We start from the raw sequence: 19,295 nt of genomic DNA, 5'->3' as shown, positions 1-19,295 counted from the left end.
TAGGTGAAACGACAGGGAGTTAAATTGTATATTTTCAAACCATAGGGAGGTAAAGTGTACATTTGACAAACCACAGGGGAGTTTTTGGTACTTAACGCAAAACCCTTATAGAGGGGCAATTTTGACATTTTTCTTTCAGACGTTAGTTTAGATGTTTTCCGTTAGGCTTTTACTTTAGTTGAAACGACAGGGAGTCAAATTGTAGGTTTCCAAACCATAGGGAGGTAAAGTGAACATTAGGCAAACCACAGGGGGGTTTTTGATATTTAACCCTTGATAAAACTATAATGGAAAGTGGAAACCCAAACTATAATGGAGCTTGAGATGAAACACGACGGATAATCAAGGTTGCAATCATGGACTGAACGCCAAAAAAAAAAAACAAAAATTGCTAAACAATACAATGATCATAGCCAAGTAAGTAAATATCAACTAATCAGTTTTTGCATCGTTAAAATCACAGCCTCGGAGCCCCCCTCTGTTTAAGATTTGCACTGCATTGGACACAAATGTGACATGTTACATCAGTCAAATGTAGCAAAACTGAAGCAGATTCTCGACCAATGGCTTGCAGCCGCACTTCTTCTAGTGGCCTGTCCTCCCAAACGGGTGATCCTCTGAGTTGAAAATCTACTCATCACAGCAGCAAATCTGATTTAGCATACAATTTTTTTTTTTTTTTAGTCCCTCCACGAATCATAGCACAATACAACTGTTCATCCCAAAAAAATCTCCTTTCACCCTACGTGCAGACGTCCTCTAACAAAAGCCATGCTTTCTGCGACACGCATTTCACGCAAGCAGCAGCCCACAAGCACACAAAAGTATGCAAGTTGCGTTCCATTCATGCGAGTAATATTTAGCCCCTAGAACGAAATAGGGGAATCAACTATTATGAGGGCATGGCATTTTTCTCCAATATGGTCTTCGAGGGAACTGTAATCCTTTACTTCCTACAACATTTATTAATAATCTCTGCAACAGGTCTTTCTGTTCACCAACACCATTTCCCATTTCGCCACTCTCTGGAAACAGATAAAGCAGCACTCTTGGCATTCAAAGGTAGCATATCATTTGATCCATACTCCAGACTTGCAAACTGGAATGAGACCACTCATGTGTGCCGCTTCACTGGCATTGCATGCGACGGACGGCATCATCATCGTGTTGTGAGGCTTAATCTCAATGATTCTGGTCTTGTTGGTAGACTTTCGCCATTCATATCGAACCTAACACAGCTGCGAGTGATAGAGCTAGTCAATAACCAGTTCTCTGGCTTCATTCCATCAGAGTTTGGTTTCCTTCGTAACCTTCATCATATCAAGCTTGACGGGAACAATTTGTGTGGTCCAATCCCAGAGACGTTCTCTTTTCTTGCCAACCTTACATTGGTCGCTCTGAGTGGAAATAACTTGAGTGGTACCATTCCACCTTCGTTCTTTTCCAACTGCACATCATTGCACAATGTAGACCTCTCTGAGAATTTTCTGAGTGGCAAAATTCCGCCTGAAATTGGAAGTTGCCCAAAATTATGGACTCTCAACATTTACAGCAACCAACTCGAAGGAGAAATCCCTTCCTCTATAACCAATGCCTCAGAACTATTCAACTTCGATGCTGAAAACAACCAACTTTCTGGTGAACTGCCCGTGGACGTAGTTTCAAAGCTATATAGCATCAACTATCTTCATTTGTCATACAATAATATGATCAGTCAAGATGCCAACACTAATCTGGAACCTTTCTTTACTGCCCTGTCAAATTGCAGCGAACTGGAGGAGCTGGAATTAGCTGGCATGCGCCTCGGAGGGAGCTTGCCTTATTCCATTGGAGGAGTTACTAAAACACTTGCGATTTTGTTGCTGCAGGAAAATCATATACATGGGTCAATTCCTCCTCAGATTGCACACCTGTCCAATCTCAAACTGATGAATTTGACACTCAACCAGTTTAACGGTACCATTCCAGATGAAATTGGTCAGTTTTCATATTTGGAACAACTTTCTCTATCATTTAACTCCTTTTCTGGGGAGATTCCAGCAGCATTAGGACAGTTGTCTCGTCTGGGCCTGCTTGATCTGTCAAATAATCAACTCTCGGGTAAGATCCCCGAAAGTTTTGGAGATCTAGTGAACATATATTATTTATTCCTCAACAACAACCTTCTGTCGGGAAAAATACCAAGAAGTTTAGGGAAGTGCAGGGATTTAAACAAGCTAGACCTGTCGTATAACAAACTGACAGGAAGCATACCTCCAGAAATGGGAATCCGTGGGATAGGGATTTTCCTGAATCTTTCTCATAATCAGCTAGAAGGACACATTCCTATTGAGTTAAGCAAGCTTGAAAACGTCCAAGAGATTGATCTTTCATCAAATCAGCTAGGGGGAATTATATTTGTTCAGATTTCAAGCTGCATTGCTTTGCAGACAATAAATTTGTCAAATAATTTTCTTGAAGGTCAGCTTCCTGAATCCCTAGGTGAGCTCTGGAGCCTTAAAGTTCTAGATGTTGCATGGAACAAGTTGTCTGGGAGGATTCCATCAAGCTTGAACAAAACCAGTACTCTTACTTTTCTGAATCTCTCATTCAACAACTTCGATGGACGAATACCCACTGGAGGCATATTTGACTTTGCCACGAACCTATCATTTGTCGGCAATCAGCATCTCTGTGGGATTATTCCTGGATTTCCAACTTGCCACCAGAAACTGAAAATTTTCCACTCGCATCTGTTTCTGATCATCTTATGTTCAGTCGTATCTGTATCAATGTTCTCGTCAACGATATGCTGTGTCATTGGATGTCAGAGACTCAAAGTCGTAATTGGCTCTACTAGTCAGCCTGAAAGAGAAAACCAAATGCCCCCAGAAGTGATGCACAATTTTCCAAGAATTACCTATAAAGAACTGGCAGAGGCAACCGGAGGATTTGAAGACCAGAGGCTGATTGGATCAGGCAGCTATGGACGCGTCTACAAGGGAGTTCTACCAGATGGCACATCCATAGCTGTCAAGGTTCTGCATTTACAAACTGGCAATTCTACCAAGAGTTTTAACAGAGAATGCCAAGTATTAAAAAGGATTCGTCATAGGAACCTGATGAGAATTATTACCGCATGTAGTTTGCCTGACTTCAAGGCCCTTGTTCTTCCCTATATGGCAAATGGGAGCTTAGATAGTCGTCTCTACCCACACCCAAGAACGGGTCTAAGTTCGGGCTCCTCGGACTTGAGTCTCCCGCAGAGGATTAATATTTGCAGTGATATTGCAGAAGGGATGGCTTATCTACACCATCATTCTCCTGTAAAAGTCATACATTGTGATCTAAAGCCAAGCAATGTTCTTCTCAATGATGACATGACAGCTTTAGTCTCTGACTTTGGGATAGCAAGATTGGTTATGACAATTGGTGCAGGAAATGCTGGGGTAATGGAGAATATGGGTAACTCTACTGCTAACTTATTGCGTGGTTCTGTTGGATATATTGCACCAGGTACAATTTCCCTTTGACTTGTGCACCTCTGAAGTTGAAACGAAGAAAAGAAAAGGTAATAATGCAAATTGGAAACTCGACAAAAGTAAATCTACACCAAAAACAATTAGCACAGAGTAAGAAAACAACATAAGCAAAGAAATTAATTAGTTTTTATGTCAGATTAGCATAGCAAATCTGCTGCAATGTACGAAAAATTAACGCTTTGGATGATGAATAACGTCATAAATATCATTCTTAGTTTGAAGTATTGTCTACAAAGGGCAGATTATAGGTCAATGACCAGAAACAACATTTTTGGCTGGCCATTTTATATTAGTTCAGATATTGGTGGCTGATTCTTATGTTGCACTGTGCAGAGTATGGGCTTGGGGCAAGCGCATCCACAAAGGGAGATGTATACAGCTTTGGTGTGATGGTTCTTGAGATGGTGACTAGGAAGAGACCGACAGATGACATGTTTGTTGGTGGTCTAAGCCTGCACAGATATGTAAAACGTTATTATCATAGAGAGGTTGAGAAAATTGTAGACTCTTCATTGATAAGAGCTGTAAAAGACGAGACTCCCGAAGTCAAGAAAATGTCGGAGGTTGCTATAGGAGAACTAATTGAACTGGGCATTCTTTGCACTCAGGATTCTCCCTCTGCGAGGCCTACAATGCTCGATGCTGCAGATGATTTGAATCGCCTGAAGAAATACTTAGGTGGGGATACCACTGCAACTTTTGCCTCATCTCTCGGAATATCATCATCCACTTTTAGTAGTGATTGGTGATTGTGTTGATTTAGTTCAATTAAGCTTCTTACAACAAAACTCATTGACTTTTTTCATCCGTCTTTTGTGAACTACTTACTAATCACTTGACCTGACGGAGCAGGTATAGCATATGATATCAATATGCGAAATCAAAGGCTATGGTCTATACTCTAAAATAACCATACTAACATAATATACTCTCAAAGGCAAGTATAGTCCACTCATACAGTCACATAAAACAAGGGACAACATACGAACTGATCACAAGCAAAACAATTCAGTTAAAAAGTCTAAGAGAACCATACTAACATAATATTCTAATGATCAAACTTAAGTTTATCCATTTAGTTAGTAGAAAGAGAAATCAGCTATACTACAACAACTTCGTACTTTTAATTTGAGCCATAGTGAAACTTGTTGTATTGATGAATGAGAATATGTCAATTTCCATCCATACCTCAGGGTGGTTATGGCTTGAAGGCACTTTGCATGAAGAAGAGAAAAACTTAAATGGTCACAAGCGCAAAACTAAACACACAATACCGTAAAGATCATCAAGGTTCATGACAACTGACAAGACAGCAACTTCATGCACCTAGGCTATCCTGATTACACCTTGTCCTCAGCAGACAAGATGAAATGGCTGCTGAATCACATTGTGAAATCATCTAGCATAAAACTCCTCGTAAAAAGTCAATGTTGTTAAGATAGCGCTACAATTTGTTCCTGAATATTGCTTGCTCGTTACTTAGACTATCAAATTGACTTCCAGCTAAGACATGTCAAAGGTCCCATTAAAAGTGACTTCCAGCAATATCAACGCCATCATGTGAAGAACTGCAGAACTGATTAAACCTCTCACAACATAGCCATCACTTTCCCCTAATGTGGTCTCCATTAGCAACAGCAGCAACAAACTTAGTCCTCGTAGCAACAACAAAAGTTCTTTAAGCATCATTGTTATCGAAGTCTTAGTGTCCCGCCAAAAAGGCATATTACTTACAGCACTGGCAAGGGGTAGTGTTGAAAAGTTGCTAATCTCATGATTCTTGGGAATTGTAAAACAACTGGTGCATTCCCGTTTCAGTGTTTCTCATTAGAACAGTCCTACTCTCATCTTCCCGGAACAGGAAAAACCCAGTGCTGAAACTAAGCAGAAGTAATAGTGTTACAAGGGTGATACCGTAAAAATCAAATCTTTACTCCTCTCACCATATTGATTCATTTCTAGGAGGGAATGAGGGATTAAGTGCATGCTCTATATGGTCAATTAAAGAAGTGATCAACTGCTGTGCAAAAGAAAGAAAGAACAATACCATTCTTTCTGGAAAGTAGATAAAAAGTGGTGAAAAAGATGGCCCAAAAGAATTTGCGCTTGGCAATTGATCAACAGAGAAACCAGCTCAAGTGCTGAATTGCAAAGCTGAAAACTTATTATTACTTCTGTTATTAAAGGAAGATTCTCAATCTTATCAAGCAACCATTTTTAACCCTTTTAAGCATTTGCAAACTAGAAGTTTGTTAATGAAAGACAAGTACGGGTCATTCAAAACATATTTGATGTATTGACCAAACTTAAGTGAATGATCATGCGGGGCTCTGAAATTTGGCTTTGGATATGGTAATGAGACTGAAAACCAACAGCAGAATTGAATCCCAGAAATGGCGACGATGCTTGAACGACCAGCATGGATACGAAGTATAAATAAGCAACCAAATGCAAACACGTTTTACCGGTTATTTATGCAAATATTGATACACTTATTCAAAACTAAATAAATATTGATAGTTTTACCCCAATCTCAGACAATCGTGTTTTTACCTTTCTGTATTGGTCTGTCGGGCTTGAAAACACTTTTCTGTATTGATCTGTTGGGCTTGATCTCAATGCTTTTGTAACCTGGATTTTAGCTTTTGATTTTCACAAAATTATTTTATGAAATTCTCCATCTTTTTTTATTGTATTTAATTTTAAATTTTTTGGGCCAAGAAAAGCTAACAATCACAGATGAAACTCATGGCTCACGCTGCTTTAGGATTCTAATCTTGGATTATATTTTTTTCATGCAAAAAAAAATACCCTCAAAATTTTAAGATAATTAGTAAAAGTAACTAAAACCTCTTTAAGTAGCATTTTTAAGACCGTAGATTCACCTAACTAGCATTTTTAACAGTAAACAAAAGCATATGATTCCTTTTAAGAAATCTAATTTCTAACAGTAAATTCAATAAAATCTACTTTACAAAAATAGAAAAAATTTAACAAAACCTTCCCATTTGAATTGCTATTTTTTGAAGTAGTTGTAGAAGAAATATGATATAGCGATTTGACATATGTAAGATAAAAAAGGTGATTGAAAAATATATTCATAAAAATATTAAAAAATTTTGATAGAAAAACTACAATCCGAACACCAAGTTTACAACTCTAGGTTAGAGAGGACTCTCAGCTTATTATTTTTTGATTGGGTAGCATGCAAAAGGGAACCAACCAGGAAACAAAAACAAAGAAATGTGGATTACCCATATAATCCGGCCAAGCCCACAACCCGAAACTACCCAATGATTCGATCCTGGTAAGAGCATCACAAAAATGACACTGGAGTAGTGATCCACGTATTTTGTGGTTGAATACAAAATGGCCCAAAGTTGTGAATATACTCGATCCATTTGTCCCATCTTACGTCGCAACGCACTCCCTCGAGAACCCGGACTCCCCAGTCCTTTCCCGCCCTCTCCAGAAGTCTCTGATTTTCCCTCAGTCCCCAACGATATTTTGAAAAAATGGACTCCTGTTTCCAGCTCAACCTCCTCGTTCTTTCCCGATCCCTCCAGTTTACTGCTTCGTGTTCCAGCCTCCAGCCATCTCTTTAATACCCCCGACCCCATCCCTCAACCCTGTATATATACTCCAACACCTCGTTAGTCCTCCTGCATCCAAGACCAATAAGAAAGAAGACCAACCTGACAACCGATACCTTTTCAAAAAAATCTAAAAACTGCGCCTTTTCTGAGAAATCCTCTTTCTTCTCTTATCGACCTGAGCTAATTCTTCGTTTCTTGATTTGTTGAGTTCAATTCTTTGTTGCTGAAATGGCAGCAAAAGGTGAAGGCAAGGCTATTGGCATCGATCTTGGCACAACCTACAGTTGTGTCGGGGTGTGGCAGAATGATCGAGTTGAGATCATCCCGAATGATCAAGGCAACAGAACAACCCCTTCTTATGTTGCATTCACCGATACTGAAAGGTTAATTGGTGATGCAGCTAAGAATCAGGTTGCTATGAATCCTCAGAACACTGTTTTCGATGCCAAACGACTTATCGGACGTCGCTGCTCTGACCCTTCTGTCCAGGCTGATATGAGGCATTGGCCGTTTAAGGTGATTGCTGGCCCAGGTGATAAGCCCATGATCGTTGTTCAGTACAAGGGCGAGGAGAAACACTTTGCTCCCGAGGAGATTTCTTCGATGGTCTTGACGAAGATGAGAGAGGTTGCTGAGTCTTTCTTGGGGCAAACTGTGAAGAATGCTGTGATCACCGTGCCTGCCTATTTCAATGATTCTCAGAGGCAGGCGACAAAGGATGCTGGCGCGATTGCTGCGATTAATGTGATGAGGATCATTAATGAACCAACGGCTGCTGCTATTGCTTATGGCTTGGACAAGAAGGGCTCAAGAACCGGCGAAAAGAATGTCCTGATATTCGATCTTGGTGGTGGAACTTTTGATGTCTCACTGCTGACTATTGAGGAAGGGATATTTGAAGTCAAGGCCACAGCGGGAGATACACATCTGGGTGGTGAAGATTTTGATAATAGGCTTGTCAATCATTTTGTTCAAGAATTTAAGAGGAAGAACAAGAAAGATATCAGTGGTAATGCTAGGGCTTTGAGGCGGTTGAGGACTGCATGTGAAAGGGCAAAGAGGACGCTTTCATCCACTGCACAGACCACGATTGAGATTGATTCTTTGTACGAGGGGATCGATTTCTATGCTACAATTACAAGGGCAAGATTTGAGGAGTTGAACATGGACTTGTTCAGGAAGTGCATGGAGCCCGTGGAGAAATGCTTGAGGGATGCTAAAGTTGACAAGAGCCATGTTCATGATGTGGTTCTTGTTGGTGGATCGACGAGGATACCAAAAGTCCAGCAACTCTTGCAAGATTTCTTCAATGGTAAAGAGCTTTGCAAGAGTATTAATCCTGATGAGGCTGTGGCTTATGGAGCTGCTGTTCAAGCAGCAATTTTGGGTGGAGAAACAGATCAAAAAGTTCAAGATTTGTTGCTTCTTGATGTCACCCCTCTCAGTCTTGGACTTGAGACTGCTGGTGGAGTGATGACGGTATTGATTCCGAGAAACACCACCATACCGACCAAGAAAGAGCAGATTTTCTCCACTTATTCTGATAACCAGCCTGGAGTGCTAATCCAAGTGTATGAAGGAGAGAGGCCAATGACCAAAGACAACAATCTTCTCGGTAAATTTGAGCTAAGTGGCATTCCACCAGCTCCAAGAGGTGTACCGCAGATTAATGTCTGCTTTGACATTGATGCAAATGGTATCCTGAACGTGTCTGCCGAAGACAAGACCGCTGGTGTGAAGAACAAGATTACTATTACCAATGACAAGGGAAGATTGAGCAAGGATGAAATTGAGAGAATGGTCCAGGAAGCCGAAAGGTATAAGGCTGAAGATGAGGCAGTCAAGAAGAAGGTAGAAGCCAAGAACTCCTTGGAGAACTATGCTTACAACATGAAAAACACTGTGAGAGATGAGAAGTTTGCTGGGAAATTGGATCCATCTGACAAGCAGAAAATTGAGAAGGCAATTGATGAGGCAATCGAGTGGTTGGACGGGAACCAATTGGCTGAAGTGGATGAGTTTGAAGACAAACAGAAAGAGCTGGAAGCGCTCTGCAATCCAATTATTGCTAAAATGTACCAGGGTGCTGGTGGAGATGTGCCGATGGGCGGAGCTGCTGCTGATATGCCTGGAGCTGGTCGTGGCACAGCTGATAGTGGTAGCAATGGTCCTGGGCCTAAGATTGAGGAAGTTGATTGAAGAGTTGAAAGTTCTTGCTGAAATGTCCTGTTTATGATTTTCTGTTTCACCCGCGCATGTCTTTTTATTTTTCTGTTTTTTTTGTATGATAGTAGTATCAAAAATTGGGAGTGACAGAAACAGTTGGGAGCGGCAGATTGAAAGCTGTAATAGATGTAGATCTTTAGGTCCTTCATAATAAAAAGTTTCCTCTTTTTGTAATTGACTGGGGTCTGATTTCTGATTTCTTCTGCATTTTAGATTCACTGCAACTTCTTTTTCTGTGTGGACTTTCACAATATGCTTTGAAACATGATGAGCCATCATGAGACTTAAAAAGTCTCAACCCAAAGAAGTAACAATAATCACAAATAATAATATGACAACTCAAAAAATAATGAGAGCAGACAAAATCCTCTCTCTCTCCCAATGGAGCGCAGGTCTGCTGCAATTTTGGGACTCCTACGAGACCTCAGAATCTAGGCCTTTTAAGAAATCTTCTATTGATTTTACATCTTAGTTGCGCGGCTACTTTGAGATTCCCTCACTTCAACACACTCCTGTTTAGTTTCTATTTTGCAGCACTTACCACTCAATCAGTGCAATCGTAATCAACTTACAGCTTGGTTGCCTGTAATTTAAATCTCGGACATTTTCTGCTTTCATTAATAAGTGTTCAGTGATCATATCTTATGCTTTCATTAGCTTTTCTCTTCACTGATCTGTTTTCTAGATGATGGGATGCAATTACCATCGAATAAGTCACAACCGAGATCGTCTGAACTCTTTTCCTTTCGTCAAATATATGGTGAAGCTGTAGACGGCCTATCAGTCGGGTTCTGAGATTGAATGATGATTAGTATGGCCACCATGATCATCTTCACATTTGCTTGGGAACTCCAAATCTACAGAGACGAGAATACAATGTACCATTAATTACGTAACAAGTCGCTTGAAATGCCGCCGAGAGTGGTGAGCAGAAACCGGGTTGCAAAATAGCAAACTCCACATCTTTAGAGTTATGGGTAATATAAGATCATTTTGAACTGCTTTCATCTCCAATTCTCGTTAATGGGGTATTAGATGAAGTTTCCTTTTCATTATGGGTGACTGTTGCAGGATTTTGACATTAAATTATACATTGTTTCATAAGGTTAGATCTACTTTTCATGATTAAATTTTTAGCAGCTAGCCCTTGAACTGTTACAACTTATCATATGACTAACAGTAGTATTGGGTCGACATCACAAGACACTTAGTATAGCTTCCAAGGTACTACTTGTTTCTCACATCAACTGGCATCTAGTAGATACTTCTAAAGCTAAAGAGAAGATGATGGAATCGCATTCCCTCTTGAATGGATTAGTTAATGAAGGGACCCTCAAGATGGATGAAATCTTGTATTCTAATCAGCTAAATATTCGCCTCGGCATCTCTTTACAGCTACTCAAAGGCGGTAAGCTTGTCGCCAGAAAATAGTGAAAGATGATCGAACTCTCGCAGATCTGTCTTAGGAAGACAGGATCTCAAATCCTGGAAGACAAGTGGGAATGCTTACAAGTAACTATGTAAAGGGATCCTTTATGCTATGTTCACATGATGCGGTGGTAACAGTTATATCCTACAAATTATACTCTGATTTCCATTGTAAACAGTTAAAGGCAATTTGGTGCAGGTACAGTTAAAACGAATACTTCCGCAAGCAGGAAAATGGCACTACAGTTAGATCTGCTGACAGGATGCTCCAATGCTTCAGGCCACTCTTTAATATTAATACTATTTTTTAGGGGAAAAAGGAGGAACCCACGTTTTTGCAGTTTTTTTCTTTTTTAATTTTTACTTTGTGGAGAATATTTTGAATTTGATCACCATTGAAAGATAACCACTAGCCACTATATATAACTTCATCGTTCCTGAAGAGAAAAGCGTAAAACCATTTCCTTCAAGCAAAGAACTCTATTTGACCCACAGCGGCAAATAAACCAAGTAGCCTCAACCGGCAGTAAATAAACAAAGATAAAGGAAGGAAGGGTATTCCCCTCAAAGCTAGGAAGAAACACCCAGGACTGATAGAAAGGGAGATGAGGAAAGGCTACTTGTTATGGTTCTTCGCCTTCCTATGTTCTCAATTATTCCTGTGTAGCTTGTCTCTTGATGAAGCTCCTACACTCCAAAATACAGATCCCAAGATCAAAAAACTTACGCCAGTAGCCCAAGAAAAACAGGGTAAGTTACTTTTTTCCTTTTTGTGTTTTTTAACGGTTGCTTGAAATAGCCTGATTTTGTACTGTTTGCAGGAACATATAGCAGTGGCAATTTCAGTCTCCATACTTATGGCCATGGGGGTGCAAAGGATCACACCACCGATACAGAGATGACACAGAGAGGGAAGGGAACCTATGGCGGTGCAAATGTAGTCCATCGAAGGCCTGGTGAGAAGGCTGCAGCATCAGTCCTAGAAAGCCCGTTTGGCTTATTTTTGCTTCTTATTTTACCTCATCTCGTTGCCTAAATGCTTCCTAGAGTATAACCACAGAAGTTTCCGCCACTTCTCTGTCTTCAGCTATTTATGATTTGGACTACTAAGTTTCTTCCTTGAGCAGACTGTCACATGAGCTCTTAATTTTGGCTCATCTCCAAATTTTTCATGTGAATGTTGGTTATGCCACTGGTTTGGAGTTCTTCTTTTTTTTTCCTGTCGCACCCATAGATGCAAATTCGAGGGATGGTTTTGCTAATTCTTTGGTCAAAATCTTAACTGCGGAACCATGCAACACTTGATCCTTCGCTGATTGGTAATTCAGCTTAAAATTTCTTCAGACATTACTTGGCCAAGCCTGCACATTTGGACAGAATATATTCATCTCATCAACCGTCCTAAACTCATCAAATACTAAAAAAGAAACAATAACTAACGAATTTGTGAAGTTAGAAAGATTACAACTTCAGAACTCAAATGACAAAACAATAAAATGAAATGAACCTTATCCTTTCACCATCATTACATGCACAAGGAACTTAGACAAGAATTATTGTCCACATAGGTACAAAACAGAACAGTGGTTCTTCATAAGCTTAAACAATTACTCAAGAAACCACCACCGCATGAATAGCTGGCCCGGAACCGAAAGCTATTAATACAAGCGTGAAAATTCATGTGATGTGCTCCCATTCAAATGTCATACAAGAAACTCTGGAAGAGTTTCATGTGCTCGCCCTGCAATGAAATAGCTACTGACATGCTTCCATCATTGGTTGGACTAGGCAATATAAAGCTTAAACCTTCATAAGCGATGCCACCAGGACCCATAAATATGGGCCGACCCCAGCCAAAATCAGCATCATGGATGGGTAACCTTACCCAGCTTGTGATCCCCAGATTTGGACACTTGAAAGTATGGGCACCACGAACCAGGGCCTTCAAATCAGGCTGTAATTCCAAGTAATCAAGAGCTGACCTTAAGTAGTCGTTGTCCATCCTCGCCAATGCATCGTGGATTTTACTTGCAGCATACCAGACTGGCTTGAATTCAAGGTCACCAGCTATAGCTATCGGGGTTGCCGTGAAGATGACATTGCCAAAATAGCCAGGTGGGAGCGAAGGCCTAAGTCTTGCCCGTCCATCAGTAGCAATGTACAATTTTGTTCCTTGATCAACTTCGAGTCCTCGTGCCTTGCAAGCACAGCGCCATACATGGCCTGCCAACATTTCGTAGGAGCTATAGCTAATGGTGTTTCCATCTTCCTTGGACTTGGCTTTCAGGGCACTGATTTGCTCCCTGGTTAACTTGAAGATGGACACCGCAGTTTCAGGAACTGAGTCAGATTTTGCAGTTTGCGGGGAAACTTTTAAGGCTGGAGGAGGTTGGTACTCAATGTGCTGGAATTGAGGCTGGGGCGGATCGCGGGCACGGAGGAGGGTGCGGTCTATGAATGGTGGCAGGGTCACATCAAGGCCACGGGCCATATCAGACCATGAATTGATGAAATGAAGACCTGAAAATCCATCAGCTGCATGATGTTGCATGCCAACACCAAGAGAGACTCCACCACACTTGAAATATGTCACCTGATCCAAAGTTACAATCAAGAATCTCATGAGCTAACTAACATTATTATTATTAGCCATAGCAAATCGAAATTAACGAAGACATGCTAGTCTTTTCTGCATTCTCTTCTTAACAGGAATTCGATCACTAGCAACAACCTACAAGTGTAGCTCTTCTCATCCTGCTACATGCTACCTAGTGCGTATGATTCCAGCACAACCTAACCCAGTATGAAATCATAACCTGAATTCAGTGTTTCAACTCACAAATTTTACTAGAAAGGCTAGTATATAGCTGTTTGTCCAAAGAGGAGATTCAGATATTAATCATTTAATACAAAACAAAATAAAATTATAAAAAGTGTCTAAATTAATTGTGTGTACGTCTAATTTAGATAAACACGTGTATAATATTTTTTAAATTTTTTTAAATGTAGGTGAGAGAGTTCAAATTCAAGACCTCTCGCTCACACTCCCTTCTGTCCCGAACTGCCCAACACGTTCTTCTTCATGAAATGAAATAAATAGTTACGTATCAATGCTTAAATGGTAGGCGGGTAGGTGAATGTAATAATAACGCATTAATACTTGTACCATTATTGGACTTACTAAATAGGTTTGTAATTCAACGAATTAGATGGTCCACAATTTCCAAATTAACTGGACATTTATTCCCCCCATCTAATTATGATAATGTCTATAAATCTATATTATAGTGTCTATATATCTAAATTTGACAAAATAAATTATGATGCGCTGTCAGAAGTGTTAGCTGATTTTTTTTTTCACCTATAAATTTGCAGCTTATGATACAGATTACCAAAAAAAAAATTCAACAACCAAGTAAGAGAAAGAATCATCAAATAAATGAATTATAAATCCAAAGAACCTAGAAAGTAAAAAAGAAAAATTTTAAGCTCAAGAAATTATTAGATATTGTATATATCTAAGCCATTATCTTAGTGAAAATTCAAAAAGCTTCTTCCATGCTCCTTGTACTCACCACATATGTATATACACCCTTGCAAGTTAAAGTTGTTCAATATTGAGAGTCCGAGGCTCATTTTCAATAGATGATGTCCTATCCAAAGAAACTATTGTTGCTCCCTCCATTCTTGAACACTTTTAATCTATCAATCAAACAATCATTTGAATTGCAACAAAAAGAATAGGATCCAATATGAAATCCTGATTAGGAGAAATGGTGGAATATATAAACCAAGGCCATGGTGGGCTAGAGTTGAATAAAAATTATGTGTGATGAATATAGACCTATTAATGTAAAACAAAACAGCCACTGAATATACAAAAAAGATTAATTCAATTTTACATTGGTTTGACAATATTTTTGAATATGTTTGAATGCTCATTCAAGTTTAGCAAACAAAAGAAAATGACAAATCCATTTTATAATTGTCTTTCTTTGTTTCTTTCTTCTAAAAGATTGTTAAATTTGAAGTACTAGCAAACAGAAATTGTCAAAAAAAATGAAAATTGTCAAATTGCTTGTCTTAAAGAAGTAACGTGGCTAATAAGCAAGGCTACACGTTACATGTATAGCTATATGCCTTTTAGTTCTACCTAATTTTAGGCATTACTTATTGATTAATGCTACATTAAGAATGTTATATAATCATGCCCTTTAGACATTACTTACTGATTAATGTTATATTAAGAATGTAAGATAACCTGATTTCAAAGTCATATTTATTTGTAAAATTAGGAAAAAAACACACATTCACACACATGGCTACTATATCTAACCAAAAAAAAAACACACAAATATAACAGCAAAATAATGAGTCTCAGCTACCTGACGTATGGCGTCAGGGCTGAAAAACTAGTAAATAGTTACGTATCAATGCTTAAATGGTAGGCGGGTAGGTGAATGTAATAATAACGCATTAATACTTGTACCATTATTGGACTTACTAAATAGGTTTGTAATTCAACGAATTAGATGGTCCACAATTTCCAAATTAACTGGACATATATTCCCCCCATCTAATTATGATAATGTCTATAAATCTATATTATAGTGTCTATATATCTAAATTTGACAAAATAAATTATGATGCGCTGTCAGAAGTGTTAGCTGATTTTTTTTTTCCTTCAATTTCAGCACCGTCACCGATCAAGATAAAATTTTCCAACTCCAACTAATACCTAGTGATAATAAATTATGTCACCAACTCAACCAACCCGATTATTCAAGGCTCCTACATGGCGGCTGGAAGCTAACAGGCTGAGATGTATTTACCAAAAAGAAAAGAACAAGAAGAATATGGTAATAATCTAGTGATGACAATTCCTAGTGAAACCATCCAATCTTGAGACCACTTGTGTAAAGCTTAATCGACCTAAAAAAAAATTGGTCCAGGCAATAATACAAGCTATAAAAAAAAAAAAAAAAAAAAGGTGCCAAAGCCATATAATACACCTTTCAAAAGAAAAAAGCCAAAAGGAAAACGGCTTCACCAACTAGTCTTATACTCCCTCCGTCACATTAAAAGTGCCGTACTTTTCATTTTGAGATGTTTCAAAATAATTATCATATGAGAAAAGTCAAAATACTTTTTAGTCTCTCTTTTCAATGTAGTTCTTCTTTTTAATTATATACATGTTACCATTCAAATTTAGATTTTAAATTTGTAGAGGTAAAATTAAAAAAAAAATACAAACATCACAATCAAACCATTATTTTTAAAAAAATTTGATTCCCTGAACAAAACTAAATAAATAGAACGGAGGGAGTAAAGTTTTACTAACTTATTAGTTTCTTTTGATATCTGAAATTAGTACCAAAACAAACTTACTAGTACAAGGTTTGAATCTCCACACCAAATGAAGTTGACATGCTTTGCTCTAAAGTCTAATCTACGCCCAGATTTCGTTGTCAGAGTTTAGATCACCTTGCTTTCATCAACATAAAACTTCTCAAAAAAAAAAAAAACTTTATTGATTGTTAGTTTAATTCAACCTCCACAGACTTTTGACTTTTGTCTTTTGTCAGGGTAGGTAAAGCTTTCACATCGTATGAGCTCATAAGTCTAGCTAACGTCGAGAAAAAAAAATATTTCACGAATAACTAAAACAAAAGATAATTAATCTGTCCATGCAGTAGCGCATAAAGTATTAGTAATACATTAATTCCTAAGGGCTAAGAACGTAATCAAATAAAAATAAGCACTTAACTCATAAATTAAGCAAAACTCCATGATTTGTTGCACAAGCTGACGATTAACGTATATCTTATTTGAACCAGTGAACACAATTTTATGACTAGGATATTCATATATCCGGGTTAATTAGTCACGAATTATCAGATATATTTATACAAAATTGATCGGAAAAAAAAAAAAGATGAAAAGGAGTTAGCATACCTGCAGCACTAGGAGAGCGTAGCTTGATATTCCTTGAGAATAATCAACTGCAGGAATGAGTCTACGAAGCTCTAAAGTTGGTGCAAAGTCACCGAAATCATCAACTACTCCATCAGACTCGGCCTCCACGAAAAGCACGCCTTCACCATTGCACTCAATCTCAATCCGCCCATCTTCGTCTCTCTTTAACCTACCAGCCATTGGGTAGAACGGGACAAGGGCTCGGCTCAAAGCGTCCTTTAGCACTTTGGCATCAAAGAAATTCGATGATCCCGTCGGCCTATAGAAGTAGACGCTAGGGGTGTGGAAATTTGGCACCACCAAGTCCACGTTCGAGTTCCACAAGTTCCTCCCAGGAGTTTCTTGGGCAGGTCTCACCATAGTCGATTCCTTCACTTCGATTTTCATGGTTGAAAGTTGTATGATCCTTGCTTGACACGTACAACAACTAACTGTACCCCAAAAAACATAAAAGAAAATGGTGCAATAAACGTACTTTGATTAGTTTAATGGTGATGAAGAATGGATTTCGAACGTGAAATATTACGTGAAATTTGCATTAAACGTACCTGAAGAGTTGAGAAGGAAGAAGAATGTTGGGTGGTGGGATAAGAAATTCAAAAAGGAAGAGGAGGAGGAGGAGGTGGCAGGCTGGCTAATGGGAGAAGTGGTAAGGACAATGATGTTGTAGGTATGGTGTTGTTCGAAGTGGGTTGGACTTTAATCGAAATGAATCTGATCTGCGTCCTAACAAAACGGGAAAAAAAATGTTAAAGAGTGCGAGACCGCAGGGGGACTATATAATTTGTTTTGGGGGACTTACCTACCGCGCCTAAGAAAGCTTACTTGTAACCCCACTACAAGAAAGTTATTGACGGGTTCGCCGCACAACAAATCAATTGCCTAACTAAAAGAGATTGCATAAATTAAATGGGAAAATAGTTTTTTTGTACTAACTCCTAAAGTCCGTCAACGATAGAGAGAAAAAGAAAGACAACATGGTTGTGAGTGACGGAGAAAGTGGCCGTAACCAAAGAAAAATTAATTAAAAAACAAGAAAAGAAAGAAAAAAACACGCATGCACACGCTAAAGGGGCTAACACAAGTTGGTTCAATTGATAAAAACGAATAACTTTTCTTACAAACAGTCATGTGTTCAAATTCCGCTGCCGAAGTGAAGGTTGTTGTGCGAGCAAGGACTAGCAAACCGAGGCCAAAAGCTAGACTAGTTCACCTGCAAAATAAGAAGTAGTTAGGGTTAAATTCCCCGATTTCACTTTGATACTTAAATCAGTAGTTGTCGAGAGTCATATTGGATGAGTTAAAGTGCGTGCCTCTCAAGTGAGCAAGATGCCAATATTTATACTAGAGGATCTAGAGAGTGAAATGATGAGGTTTACTGGTAGTCTGACCACGTAAAATAAGATATAACGGCGATGTCAGTAATAGGGTTGAATTATAGAGTGGGTAACTGTGATATCAATCATCAGTTATGTCGTAGAGATAAGTCGGGACTATTAATACTTCGGATAAATAGGTCATCCCGAGTTGGGTTCTGGCAAAAGCAAATTAGTCCGAGATATCTTCTAGATTTGGTTAAATGAGGTGCTTTCTGATCTGAGATAAATGAAGTACCTACAAACAATTGTATTGGTGGGTAATGTGTAAGACGTAACTTATGATTTCGGGGACAATATCCAGTAATCCGTGTTGATAATTGAAGTCAAACCCACACAAATTTTTTATTTTTAAAAAAAATCACTAAACAACGGAGAAAATGGCCAACGGTTGTGGGTAGCACGGAGGTTGGTGAGATGGTGACCTAGGGCGCTTCAAGCAAAGACCAGATACCCACTGTAATTCTCAATGAGGGATTTGGAATTGCCCCAAGAAGAATCTCACCAACTCTCTCATTGTCAAGTCTCTTATCCACATGGCTCATCGAAAATTGATTCAGAGCGAGGGGATTTGATTTTGAGTTGCATGCACTTGTGTAGTTGGTAAGGACTGGTCTTGAGTGGCTTAATTGTTAAAATGTGGGCATTGAAATTAGGTAATCAGCGTCAACCCAAATTACTAGCTCTTCGTTTAATTCGAATGCCAATATTTTTTCGATGAAGATGAGTATTAGACTGGTGAAGATGCTGTTCCAAGTGAAGGGCTCTGATTTTTTTTCTTTTTTTTTTTGGGTGGAGATTCAAAGGTTCTGAAATTTGGTAATTTAACTCCTCAAACAATAGTACATGTTGCAGCAGTTTGTCATACAAATCATTTATCTCCTAACTTATCTGCACTCCTTCGTTACTTGGGTGGATTATCCTAGCGATATAAGAATTTTTTTCTAAAAAAAAAAAAAAAGAAACAAGAAAAAAGTGCGCTCTAATAATTGACAAGTGTGTATTTCTTGATGGTGAAGCCGAAAGAGGGTCAAAATCCAATTTCATGCAGTGTAGCGGCACAGCCACGCCTTGCACGGTTGCACCCACCCACTCGATGAGTTGCCCGGTCCCACATGTGGTTGTTGAATCCTACGCCCACCTTATGTCACTTGCTTCTCCTTAAATGAACC

The 19,295-nt window shown here is 38.9% G+C and overlaps 3 protein-coding genes and 1 long non-coding RNA gene across 6 annotated transcripts; 3 read left to right on the top strand and 1 right to left on the bottom strand.

Moving 5' to 3' along the window:
• Nucleotides 1-813: 813 nt before the first annotated feature.
• Nucleotides 814-4,326, top strand: LOC113739646 (uncharacterized). 2 transcript variants are annotated; one of them, XM_027266913.2, is made up of 2 exons: nt 814-3,495; nt 3,855-4,326. In XM_027266913.2, exons 1-2 carry the CDS (start codon nt 903-905, stop codon nt 4,268-4,270), a joined length of 3,009 nt encoding a protein of 1,002 aa, XP_027122714.1. In that variant the 5' UTR covers nt 814-902; the 3' UTR covers nt 4,271-4,326. The 2 variants fall into 2 exon arrangements, with proteins under 2 accessions (XP_027122714.1, XP_071901661.1); XM_072045560.1 differs by having other exon boundaries at nt 814-3,550; nt 3,855-3,990.
• A 2,644-nt stretch (nt 4,327-6,970) lies between these two features.
• LOC113739647 (heat shock 70 kDa protein-like) lies at nt 6,971-9,517 on the top strand. The gene has a single exon (XM_027266914.2). The coding sequence runs from the start codon at nt 7,346-7,348 to the stop codon at nt 9,314-9,316; it is 1,971 nt and encodes a 656-aa protein (XP_027122715.1). The 5' UTR covers nt 6,971-7,345; the 3' UTR covers nt 9,317-9,517.
• Nucleotides 9,518-10,762: 1,245 nt separating this feature from the next.
• On the top strand, nt 10,763-11,963 carry LOC113739650 (uncharacterized). Its single transcript, XR_011812928.1, has 2 exons — nt 10,763-11,521; nt 11,593-11,963. It is a non-coding gene; the product is annotated as an uncharacterized lncRNA (long non-coding RNA).
• A 289-nt stretch (nt 11,964-12,252) lies between these two features.
• On the bottom strand, nt 12,253-17,506 carry LOC113739648 (shikimate O-hydroxycinnamoyltransferase). 2 transcript variants are annotated; one of them, XM_027266915.2, is made up of 3 exons: nt 17,296-17,506; nt 16,727-17,178; nt 12,253-13,364 (listed from the first exon to the last, which is right to left on the bottom strand). In XM_027266915.2, the coding sequence occupies exons 2-3, from the start codon at nt 17,132-17,134 to the stop codon at nt 12,468-12,470; spliced, it is 1,305 nt and encodes a 434-aa protein (XP_027122716.1). In that variant the 5' UTR covers nt 17,135-17,178; nt 17,296-17,506; the 3' UTR covers nt 12,253-12,467. The 2 variants fall into 2 exon arrangements, with proteins under 2 accessions (XP_027122716.1, XP_027122717.1); XM_027266916.2 differs by having other exon boundaries at nt 16,727-17,174.
• Between the last annotated feature and the right edge of the window lie 1,789 nt (nt 17,507-19,295).

This window comes from Coffea arabica, chromosome 4c (genome assembly GCF_036785885.1).
Source record: "Coffea arabica cultivar ET-39 chromosome 4c, Coffea Arabica ET-39 HiFi, whole genome shotgun sequence".
Lineage (NCBI taxonomy): Eukaryota > Viridiplantae > Streptophyta > Magnoliopsida > Gentianales > Rubiaceae > Coffea > Coffea arabica.
Note: the sequence above shows the minus strand (reverse complement) of the source record. Positions and strands in the feature narration are given on the sequence as shown.

Bases quoted from the DNA above. Each gene is read 5' to 3' on its own strand.
- LOC113739646 (XM_027266913.2), top strand. From the start codon at position 903: ATGGCATTTTTCTCCAATATGGTCTTCGAGGGAACTGTAATCCTTTAC. The intron at 3,496-3,854 runs GTACAATTTCCC...TGCACTGTGCAG, and splicing joins TGTTGGATATATTGCACCAG to AGTATGGGCTTGGGGCAAGC.
- LOC113739647 (XM_027266914.2), top strand. From the start codon at position 7,346: ATGGCAGCAAAAGGTGAAGGCAAGGCTATTGGCATCGATCTTGGCACA.
- LOC113739648 (XM_027266915.2), bottom strand. From the start codon at position 17,134: ATGAAAATCGAAGTGAAGGAATCGACTATGGTGAGACCTGCCCAAGAA. The intron at 13,365-16,726 runs GTATGCTAACTC...ACTTTGGATCAG, and splicing joins ACGCTCTCCTAGTGCTGCAG to GTGACATATTTCAAGTGTGG.